The sequence below is a fragment of the Chiloscyllium punctatum genome, chromosome 11 (genome assembly GCF_047496795.1).
Source record: "Chiloscyllium punctatum isolate Juve2018m chromosome 11, sChiPun1.3, whole genome shotgun sequence".
NCBI lineage: Eukaryota > Metazoa > Chordata > Chondrichthyes > Orectolobiformes > Hemiscylliidae > Chiloscyllium > Chiloscyllium punctatum.
In genome coordinates, this window is record NC_092749.1 from 32754152 (window position 1) to 32766372 (window position 12221).

At 39.6% G+C, this 12221-nt stretch overlaps 1 protein-coding gene across 3 annotated transcripts in view; it reads right to left on the reverse strand.

Annotated features, from left to right (window-relative positions):
• Positions 1 to 12221, reverse strand: part of xpo5 (exportin 5) — a 101999-nt gene that overhangs the window by 36505 nt on the left and 53273 nt on the right. For 2 of the 3 annotated variants that reach the window (XM_072580593.1, XM_072580595.1), the window contains exons 14-17: positions 7295 to 7410; positions 5798 to 5953; positions 2528 to 2570; positions 2346 to 2443 (exon numbers count right to left, since the gene is read on the reverse strand). In XM_072580593.1, the coding sequence (XP_072436694.1) occupies positions 2346 to 2443; positions 2528 to 2570; positions 5798 to 5953; positions 7295 to 7410 (413 nt within the window). The remainder of the gene's footprint in view (positions 1 to 2345; positions 2444 to 2527; positions 2571 to 5797; positions 5954 to 7294; positions 7411 to 12221) is intronic. The other variant, XM_072580596.1, reaches the window with a different exon arrangement.

Below are 12221 nucleotides of genomic sequence, written 5' to 3' on the forward strand. Positions count from 1 at the left end.
ACTCACCTTCTCTACCAACCCCTCATTTTTTCCTAGAAACCAAAAGGAGCGCAGATGCTGGAGATCAGAGTCGAAAAAGGTGGCACTGGAAAAGCACAGGTCAGGCAGCACCTGAGCAGCAGGAGAATCAATGTTTCGGGCATAAGCCCTTCATCAGGAATGTTCCTGATGAAGGACTTATGCCTGAAATGTCAATTCTCCCGCTGTGCTTTTTTAGCACCACACATTTTGACCCTTGTGGTTTATAACCAATTGCATATTCTCAGTACAACTATGGCACCATGATCCATCTGCACAGAACTGCAACCCTGATGTCACACAAGCTCTTTTGTTCTATCCATGTATGCTCCTAACTCAGAAGATTAAGCTGATGAATTTCATTTCCATCGAGAACAAAGGTAAAATCTCTACTTACAGATTATATACTAGAAGCACTGGTGACTCTGCCAAAAAGAAACAGCACAGAAATACAGAAAATGAGAGTAGACCATTCAGCCCCTTGAGCATACTTTGCATTCAACATGATCATTGTTTATCCTCTCTCAATGCCATACCTCCACTCTCTGCTCAAACCACTGTACATCTTTAGCCACTAGCAATCTATTACTTTTTTAAAAGCATTGTCATTTTGCCCCCACAGTCTCATGTAGTAGAGAATTCCACTGGTTCACCCCCTTAAGAGTAAAGAAATTTCTTCTCATCTCAGTCCAAAATGGCCTACCCCATATCCTGATATAGTGAACCTTTGTATGGGAACATCCACCCATGTAGGAGAAACATCATTTCTGCATCCAGTCTGTGCCATTAAGAGTTTATATATTTCAAGTGGATCACCTTCCAATTCTTTTAAACTTGAGTGAATACAGATCCAGTCAACTCAAACTCTCCTTGTATGCCAAACCGACTAGCCCAGGAAGATTACTGGTGAACCTTCATTACATTCACTTTATGGCAAGTATATGTTTCCTTGAGTAAGGAGACCAAAACTGTACACAACACTCCAGGTCTGCTCTTACCAAAGCCATAGAGACCGACTCAAAGTTTCTCCTGCCCTCAAAGCCTCTTGCAAAGAAGGCCAATGTATCATTTGCCTTAATAACAGCTGCACTTGTACGTTTGCTTTCAATGTCAAGTGTAGAAGAACACTGACATTCCTTTATATATCAATATTTCCTAAGATTTAAATAATATTTGCTGAAGTGGACAATGTCACACTTACCCACATTGTACTACATCCACCATGCATTTGATCATGCACTCAATTTGTCTAAACTACATTGAAGACTCTTTGCACCGTCTTCATCAGTCATCAGGCCATCCAGTTTTGTGTTGTAAGCAAATTTATAACATTGTATTTGATTCCTAAATCTGAATTGTTGATACATATTGCAAATAGCTGTGACCCATAGTCTTATTCCTAAAGTACCGTACTTGTCACCACTTTCCACACTGAAAAAGACCTATTTAATTCTAATTTCTGTTTCCTGTCCGCTAATCAAATCTTAGTCCATGCCAGATATCCACAAATATCCTTTTCAGCAAAGACTACTAGGCAGCTTTAAAAATAACCTGAACTGTTGCACAGTGTAGGGATTCTATGAAAAGAAGCCATTCCGCCCTTCGAGTCCACACTGACTCTCTGAAGAGCATCCCAACAGCAACACCCCCCATCAACATACCCAATCCATGTAATCCTGCACTCCCCCGGACACTATGGGCAATGGAGCAGGCCAATGCATCTGACCTGCTCATATTTGAACTGAGGGAGGAAGTCCATGCAGATGTGGGGCAAGTTTTCAAAGCACACACAGACAGTAGACCGAGGCTGGAATCAAACTTGGGTTCCTGACACTGAGGTATGCAGTGCTAACCACTGAGACACATTGTCCCCAGCTGAACTGCAAAAGTGAACTGCTGGCACAACTGCCATTCCAGATTATATTAACAAATTTAGCAAAATTCAGAAATTTCCTGAACCAGGAAAATAGCTTGTAGCCAGAAAAAGCTAAAGATAAATATTAATTTATAAACTTATAAAAAGACAAAATCACACGGCCACACAAAAGTTTAGGTTCACAAAGGAAAGCCATTTGCAGAAAATATGGGAAGCAGCCCAGGGCCATGACAGATGCCCCAAAGAGGAAAACGGTTTGGAAAAAGAGGAAAAAGAAAGCAACCAACTAAAACACTTACTCCAAGTATTAAATGTTTTAGTCTGGTCAACTTGGACTGCAATTGCGATATAACATTGACCACATACCGTTTTAAGAAAATACTTCCAAATATAATCAAAAAAAAGCAAATTCCACCTCTTTAAGAGAACAGTAAGACCTTTTGGCACTTACCATGATCAGTTCTGGGTGATCTCTGCACATCTTGAGAATTGACGAACAAGCGTGCCTACGAACATTTTTCACTGCTCTTGTTCTTGGAGCCTGTAACCCCAATAGAGGCACATTCTAAGTATAGACCTGCTATCAATATTTCACTACTAATTTTTTTTCTTTTAGTAAAGAAAGTTGTCCTACCTGGCTCTCCTCGACCACTTCGAAAGTAGCAGATGCAAAGAGCTAAAGAAAAATAAATTGAAACAAATCAAGAGTTATTTAGCTGAAATTGACAGAATTGTGAACCTTTGATTGTCTACTCATGAGGGTTGTGCACTGACCATATTCAAGGTTCAGATAGAAACATAGAAATATGGGTAAGAAAGTAGTAGTGAGATGGAGGATCAGGCAATGATCATACTGAATGCAAATCAGACTTAAATGACCACTGAGCTTCTCTTGCTCCTTTTCCTTTGGTTCTTCTCACCAGTATAGTAACTGATGTAAATGGGTAAATTGAAAGTTTAGGAGTATCAATAAAAGACACTTGGTAATGCTGAACAAAACACTTGCTTGAAGTTCTTCATCTTACACTCATCAGGATATCTGCAAGAATACCAATGTAAGGGAAACAGCATTTTATATCATACATTTAGAAACCACTGATTGGTTGGCAAGTGTAAGACTAGATTGGTAGAAGCATTACTGAGAATGCACCCCAGTTAAATGGTGACAGACAACTAACTACTAAGTTTTGTTTCAATTTAAACCACACAGAATTGACATTTGTCTCAACATGGCCCTCGGGAATGAGCCAGAGGATGGTTGTTGTGGCTATTTCAACTAAATAAGACAAGCAACATGCATATATATTATTTGTTTGCATAGAATACAGTAGCTTGTACTAATATATGTAGCTATCAACATACACAAAACCCACACTGCATGCCTGACAAGCTTAAATTGGTTCATATCCATCCTCTTATATTCATCATGATAATTTTAAAATGCTTAAAAATATTGAGGCACATAGCATGTGGGAGGAAATGCAATACAATTTACTCTAAGCCTAAAATCATATTCACAGCCCCAAACCAAAACTTAACTGTTCAAATATCAAAATCCATGCACAAAATTCAAAAATACCAAAAATCTTGGGATCAAAGAACAAAAACTTGCTTTATCAGAATGGAGAACCAAAAAGTGGACAAACAGAACATAGAACAGTACAGCACAGGAACAAGCCCACCACGTTTGCGCTGATCATGATACCATTCTAAACTAATTCCATTTCCCTGCACTTGGTCATATTCTTCTATTTACTGCCTGTTCATGTGTCGGTCTGAATGCCTCAAACATTGCTAATACATCTACTTCTACCACATCCCCTGGCAGCATGTTCCAGGCACCTGCCATTGTGTTAAAAAAAATGTGCTTTGCACATCTCTCAAACACTTCCCCCTCTTGCCTAAAATCTATGCTCCCACTATTTGAAATTTCTACCATATGCACACCTCTCAATTTTAAATAGTCCTATCAAATTGCTCCTCAGCCTTCTATGCCCTTGCGAAAACAATCCAAGTTCGTCTAACTTCCCCTTATAGCTGATACATTCCAATCCAGACAACATCCTCACCAAAGACTCTACATCCTTCCTATACGAGGACCAAAACTGCACACAATGCTCCAAAATGAGACCTAACGAAGGTTTTTAGAGCTGTAACATGTCTGGCCAACCTTTATACTCAATACCCCAATCGATGAAGGCAAACATGACATACATCTCCTTTACCACCTTATTCACTGGTGTTGCCACTTTCAGAGAGTTATGGAATATACCCCAAGATCCCCATGTATATTAATACTCCTACAAATCCTGCACTTACTGTATTCTTTCTTCCTCCATTTGACCTCCCAAAATGCATCACCTCATACATTAAACTTCATCTGCCACTTCTCTGCTCAACTTTCCAACCCTCACTATCCAAAGCTCTACCAATTTTCATGTTTTACGGTCATAGTCATACAGCACAGAATCAACCCTTCGGTTCAACCAGTCCATGCCGATTATAATCCCAAACTAAACTTAGCCCCACCTGCCTGCACTTGGCCCATACCCCTCCAAGTATTTCCTATTCATTTACAATGTTTAAAAGGCATCTAGGTAAGTAAGTAACATCCATCACTTCCTCCCAAAGTTCAGTCCACACACAAACCACGGTGTAAAAAAAATGCCTCTCATGTCTGTTTAAATCTTTCTTCTCTCACCTTAAAAATACACTCCCTCGTCTCGAAATCCCTCACTTAAGGGAAAAGGCACCTGCCATTCACCTTATCAAATCTCAAAAGCTCCCAAGAATAACTGATGCAACTCTTTTGCAAACTTATCAAATCAGACCACCTATATTTTCACCCAATTTATGCAAGTTATAAATAATAGCACTGAACCTTGCAGACTCCCAATCACAGATCCTCTGGTAGAAAAACACCTCTCCATAACTACCTTCTGTCTTACGACCAAACCAATTTTGTATCCAATTTATCAATTCACCGTGGATCCCATGTAACTTAATCTTCTAGACCAGCCTACCATGAGGGATCTTGTCAAATGCTTTAGTAAAGTCCATGCAGACACCATCTGCTGCCCTACTGTCAATGATCTTAGTCACTTACTTAAAATATTAAACCTATGAGATAAGATCTCCCCTATACAACGCCATGCTAACCATCTCAAACACATTGAACCTTTTCCAAATGAGAGTAAATCCTGTCTCTAAAAATCTGCTTCAATAATTTCCATACTACTGATGGAAGACTCACCAGCCTACAACTTCCTGGATTATCCCTTTGGCTATATTCCAGTCTTCTGGACGTCAAACACGATCCCACTTCCAGGTCACCACGGCATTTCCGTCACCATAGGGCTCACTTTCTCTTACAACATTACAAAAGCCATCACTGCAAATAACTGTACTTCATACAAGTATTCCCAACCCATTACACATTTAATGGAATTTTTTGTGAACAGTGAGCTTAAGGGCCGACAAGCTAACATCCAAATGACAATCTTAACTTAAGTAAAGTTTCATTGTTCACAGGGACAATTATGGGACAATAGCAGAGTAAGCAATGTCAGGCACATGCATAAAGCATGTTTTTCAGGAGTAACCACTAAGAATGAATGAACGTTGAAGTTGCAGGGGGTGAAAAAGGTGCACACTAAGTCCATACAGATAAGCAAACTCAAAGGACAGAGATGCAAATTGTGGAATTTTACCTGCTTTGTCATATGCAAAATCACTGGTTTCAGTTTACAACAAATTGTACTCAGCAAGACTGAGAACAATGAACCTGATCAGCCTTTAGATGGACTGCATTTCTGGTGGCAAACATTTTTGAATCTGTTCCAGCATATTTGAAGAAAACTATTTTTCCAAACTTCCTACAGATTGGCATGCAAAAAGAAATACCTTTTCAAGGACTTGTGGCAAGACAGTGGCATCATGGAGAAGGAAGGGAGAAAGTGTGGACACAGCTGTTAGGATGCACGACAGGATGAGCGGATCATGGGTTTGATAACTTAAAACAGCTTTCAGCAGCTCAATTCCATCTGCCACTGGAAGTTGCTGCAAAACAAGAATTAGGTATCCAGATGTCATCTCTCATCTTCACAACAGTCAAACAATATTCAATGCTGACGAAAATTTTAAATGTTATTCTGAAATTATAGTTGTTTCCACGAAGAAACTAGGATCTTTAAGTTATATTAAAAACATTTCCCAATTTCCCTCTCCACACATAAATGAAAACAATAAACATGCATCATAACCCAAATTTAAATGCTTCGTTTTGAAGAGACGCAAGTCCAATTGAACTGGTGTGCAAAACTAAAACGTTTGCTCCATTCCCAAAAATATCACAGTCTTTCCCATAATACCTGATGGCCACCTAGTTCAGATAAAATCAAGAGCCAATGGGAGAGAAAAGAGTTAGGACCCATTTATTTGGTCGAAATAGTGGAGAAAAGGGGTGGAAAACTGCAAGTAAAACAAAATCACTGCCAAAGCTTTAATTCAGACTGAACATTTAAATAAAGCTGTTTCCAAGCATGGCCACAGTTCTGTGACAATGCACCAAATTAAGGTTGGTAGTTTGTTCCACTGAGCTCTTTCCCAAAAGCAAGGGATAGAAAATGGGAACATAGTGAACTCCAATATATGGCCTTTTGCTCAACAGGCATGGACTAGTGTAGATAATGCAGAATAAGGTGGAAATGTGGAAAACAACACAAAAGGCAAGAGGATAGTGACTAACATTCTAGTTTCTTAACTGCAAATGTAAATGCTCATCATACAAGTCTGAATTGCAAAAGTATATATTTGTAGACTGCCAAATATGATCTCAAAAGTCATGAATTAAGGTTTCCTGAAAATACACTTGGAACTGTGTGAACACCAAATGAATTACAATCTCATTAAAGTCAATGTAATAAAATCTCACTAGATTGACTCCTGTGATGAGGGGCTGTTCTACAAGGAGAAAGAGATATAATCTCTAGAGATTACGAAATTAAAGACAATTAAAAACAACAACATTTACAGAGGAGTCAACAGGTTAGATCCAGAGTTTTGAATGGCTAGAAAATTGAGAATAAAGGGTGTACCATTCAAGACTCAAACAAAAATTTCTTTATTCAGACAGTAGTAAGTTGTTAGAAATCTCCAGCTCAGAACACTGAACGTTCAGTCAATGAGTATATGAAAGAATTAATTTTTGGTCATGAAAGAAATCTGAGGGTAGGGCTGGAAAATTGAGTTGACGTACCAGGTCAGTTACAATCTTACTAATTTGCAAAGGAGCCATATGGCTTGCTTCCATTTTGTATGTCATCACTGCAATTGGAATGGTTAGTGCCATTTGAAAAGGAAGGTTGCCCAAGTGGGTATCGGCTCTCATTATTCACGCACCTCAGGCTCCATGGTTCTGAATAGCTGGCTCATCACACTCTCCATAAAGAAGGTCAATGCATCCCATTGCACAAAAGATGGTGAAAAGATAGAGCACAAACCTTTGCCAGTCTTAGCTGTGGAAGGAAAAAGAAAATCTAAAATCACTGACAAAGAGGATTCATCAATTAAATTATACACAAGATAGAAACATGTAAAATGAAACATTGAACCATGACCATATGGAACCACTAATTTATAAAGAAAATAATGAATTGAATTCATGCAAAATATGATTTGCAATAACACAGCACGGGTCCCAGACATTAATGTAACCTAATAATTATTTCAATTTAATTACTTTTTAAAAAACTTATTCACAGGTTGAAGGCACCTCTGGCTGGGCCAGCATTTATTAACCATCCCTTGTGTCCCCAAGAAGATGGTGGCAACTGTCTTCTTGAACAGCTGCAGCCCATTTGGTGTAGGGAGACTCAATGTTATTCAGGAAAGAGTTTTCTAGTCACTGATGAAGGGACAATGAAGGAACAAAGATAGTTTGTTTGGATAGTGAGTAAACTTGCAGGCGGTGGCATTCCCATTTATTTGCTGCCTTTGCCCTTCTAGATAGTTTGGAAGGTGCGAAAGAGCATTCACGAATTTCTGCAGTGCATCTTGCAGATGATACACAGTACTGCTAATCAATAGCAGTAAAAAAAAACTACTAACACTTCTATTACAAGATAAAATTGTACATTAAGTGGCTGTAATTGCCACAATGCAATATTATTAAAACAAAAAAACAAAGCAGAGACACAATTTTATTTCTGGGTACACACTACAGGTCCTAGATGGATTTTCCTCTTCAGTGCTGCGAATAATTCTCACAATGGGGGGTTTGATGCTTGGTCAAAGTGCAATTGGCTATGGCACAAAGACTGAAAACTAATATGTAAAGGGTTTCCTGGGCCTCCGACTGACAGAGAACCTCATGTCGACAGGGGATCCTGGAACAAATGTCAAGATGGGAGGGGTCGTAGCACAAAAAGAAACCATCTATTAGCCAAGCTTAGTTTTACTCACAAAGTACAGTAGCGTAGCTGAGCTGGTGAGTGGAACAACTAGTGACTACAGGCAGTGCCCTCATGGCAGAAATGTTACAAATCAGACATCGTATCAGCAGTGTTCCACCACAGAAAAGCTAGTAAATAGCAGACAGAGTGAGGAAGTATCCTGAAACTTTTAACAGTTTTGCAGCAAGCATATAAGCAACAGAGTTAAATCTGAAATGATACCATTTTTCACCAGCAGGAACCACAAAATTTAGGGAGTAGGCAGATGTCATGCATTGAACAGTTATACATAGGTCAGCTGAAAGGATTTTCCCAACACCAGCTAAGGCCTTCAAAAGGTCAACTTGGACGGATATAAAAAGGTCTAGTGACATTATTTTTAAAAAAGGCTGCACACGAGGGTTCACCCAGTATGTTAGCTGATAACACGCATGAGCTTGGAGTGGACCACTTAAACCCTCAAACCTGCTCCATCATTCAAGAGAAGCAAGTTGATCTGAATATTCCACTTTGCCACTTAGCCCTAATAACCATTCACTCCTTTGCTTATCAAGAATCTATTTACCTCTACCTTAAATACAGGCAAGGACTCACGACCCCCAGAAAAAACTCTCATCTGTCTTAAATCATCAACCTCATTTTTAATCAGTGACCTAAATTCTCTGAAGATGAAACACCCTTTCCACCACCATCCTGTCATCAACCCTCAGGATTTCTTACATATGTTTCAAACAAGTCCTGTTTTACTTTTTCAAGACTTCTGCAGATGCAAGCCCAGCCTCAACAATCTTTCCCTGCAGGCAAACTCTCCTGTTCCAGGAATTAGTTTAGTTTTTCAAGGCAGCTGATGGTCATACTGGACCCAGTTAGATTGTGGAGTGAAACAAAGCTTTCAACCCAGTCAAGTGCCAGTTCTATCTTCAATTAAATATTTCACTCAACTGACAAGATCACGAGCATTTTCCTCCACCAACTTGCTTTACACTTACCAAATCTGATTCTTTTAGTTTCTGCTCAAAGCACAAAGGCTGCCTCTCAGACTTTTCTCCACCTTGGACTACTTTGAGGCTTCTGAAACAATTTAAGTCCAATTTCTAGCTCGGTTAGCCTGTAAAATTGCAAAGCTAAAATACCCTGCTGCGAAAATTATAATGTCCTTTTGAACTCAACCTGTTTGTCACCCTATGCTTTGCATTGGTAAAAATTGCATCTTAGCAAACACTAACAGCAATTTGCTCACCAGGTAGCTGGACTAGCCACTTAGCTGAAAATTATTCTTAGAAATGCTGTTGTGGAGTCATACAGCATGGAAACAGACACTTCAGCCCAACTAGTCCAGGCTGCTTATTCTGACCCTACTAAATAGAGGTTTCTGACACTTAAGGAAAGGTGCTTCAAAAATGGTTTCATCAAAGCCCCATACAACTGAAGCATAATATCCTTCCTTCTGCATTCAATTCCTCTCGGAATTAATGACAATATTTCATTTGTTTTATTAGTTATGTGCTAGACCTACATATGAAACTTTTGCAATTCATGCACTACAATATTCAGATCCCACTTCATCTCAGCACTCTGCATTGTTACTATTTAGATTTTTTGTTTAATTTTTCCTGATAGAATGTGAAGTTGTCCATTTTCCTTATTATAATCCATTTCCCACATCTTTGCTCACTCACTAAACCTACTCTAAATGCCCTAAACTTGCATTCCTCCTTATCTTCGTGTCATCAGCACATTTAGCAAGCACGTCTTCAACCATTCACCCAAATTAGTCATACAAACTGCATAAAGTTGACACCTGACCACTGATCACTATGGCACCCCATTCATTACATCTTACCAACCTGTAAACAATCATTTATGCCGACTGTTTCCTGTTAGGTAAAAATTGACTAGTTAGCTATGCCAAAATGCTCCTCTGACATCAAGAGCTCATTTTCCACAATAAACCGTGATACGGATTTTATCAAATGACTCTGGAAATTCAAGTTTTGTATATCTGCTGTTATCCCCTGTAACCATAGCACGTTACTTCCTCAAAGAATATCAATAACTTAACTAAACTATTTTCTTTTCACAAACCATGGTGACTCTGCTAAGAGTCATATTCATTCTGATGAAGTACTCCTGCCCGAAAAGTCGATTTTCCTGCTCCTCGGGTGCTGCCTGACCTGCTGCACTTTTCCAGCACCAATGTAATCCAGACTTTGATTTCCAGCATCTGGAGTCCTCACTTTTGCCATATTCATAGAGGAGTACAGCACAGAAACAGACCCTGCGGTCCAACTCGCCTGTGCCAACCAGATATCCTAACCTAATCTAGTCCCATTTGCCAGCACTTGGCACATATCCCTCTGAACCCTTCTTATTCACAGATGCACAGAAGTAATTGTATCAGCCTCCACCACTTCTTCTGGCAGCTGATTCCCCACACAATATCCTCTGTGTGAAAAAGTTGCCCCTTGGGTCCCTTTTATATCTTTCCCCTCTCAGCCTAAACCTATACCCTCTAGTTCTGAACTTCCCCCCACCCCAGGGAAAAGACCTTGTGTACTTATCCTATCCAGCTGCTGAGGATTTTATAAACCTCGAGAAGGTCACTCCTCAGTCTCCAACACTCCAGGGAAAACAGCCGCAACCGATTCTGCCTCTCCAGTAAGCTCAAATCCTTCAACCCTGGCAACATCCTTGTAAATCTTTTCTGAACCCTTTCAAGTTTTACAGCATCCTTCCTATAGAAAGACGACCAGAATTGCACGCAAAATTCCAAAAGTGGCCTAACCAATGTCCTGTCCAGTAGCAACATGACCTCCCAACTCCGATACTCAATACTCTGACCAATAAAGGAAACCATACCAAACGCTTTCTTTACTATACTATCTACCTGCGACTCCACTTTCAAGGAGCTATGAACCTGCATTCCAAGGTCTCTTTGTTCAGCAACACGCCACAGGACCTTACCATAAGTCCTGCTAAGACTTGCTTTCCCAAAATATAGCACCTAGCATTTATCTAAATTAAAATCCATCTGCCACTCATCAGCCCATTGGTCCCTCTGATCAAGATCCCATTTCACTCTGAGGTAACCTTCTTCGCTGTCCACTCCACCTCCAAATTTGGTGTCACCTGCAAACTTACTAACTCCTATGGTCACATCCAAATAATTTATATAAATGACGAAAAGTAGTGGATCCAGCACTGATCCTTGTGGCACTCCACTGAAAAACAATCCTCCCTTTGCCTTCTACCTTTGAACCAGTTCTGTATCCAAATGGCTAGTTCTCCCTGTATGCCATGAGATCTAACCTTGCTAATCAATCAGTCTCCCATAGGGAACTTTGTCGAACACCTTACTGAAGTCCACATACATCACGTTCACAGCTCTGCCCCCAGCAATCTTTTTCACTACTTCAAAAAACTCAAATCAAGTTTGAGACACATGATTTCCCATGCACAAAGCCATGCTGACTATACCTAATCACTCGTTGTGTTTCCAAATACATGTTAATCCTGTCCCTCAGGGCTCCCTCCAGCAATTTGCCCACCACTGTCAGGTTCACCAGTTTCTAAGTTCCCTGGCTTTACCTTACCACCTTTGATTACCTTTAACATTTTTCAGTGCCCTGATTAACATTATTCATAATAGCTTCTAACGTCTTCCCAATCAACAGTTCATAGATTTTAGCTACAAATAAGCAACTATTTATCATGAATAGTCATTTTTTTGTTGTACAGATACCTCAATAGTTCTTGCTGTTAAGATGGATCAAAAAAGACAAGTAAATGAGGTAATTTAGCAAAATCTGATTAAAAATGTCTGACAACAGAGTGGTCAAGAGGCATATAGTATGCTTGCATTCATCAGACAGGGT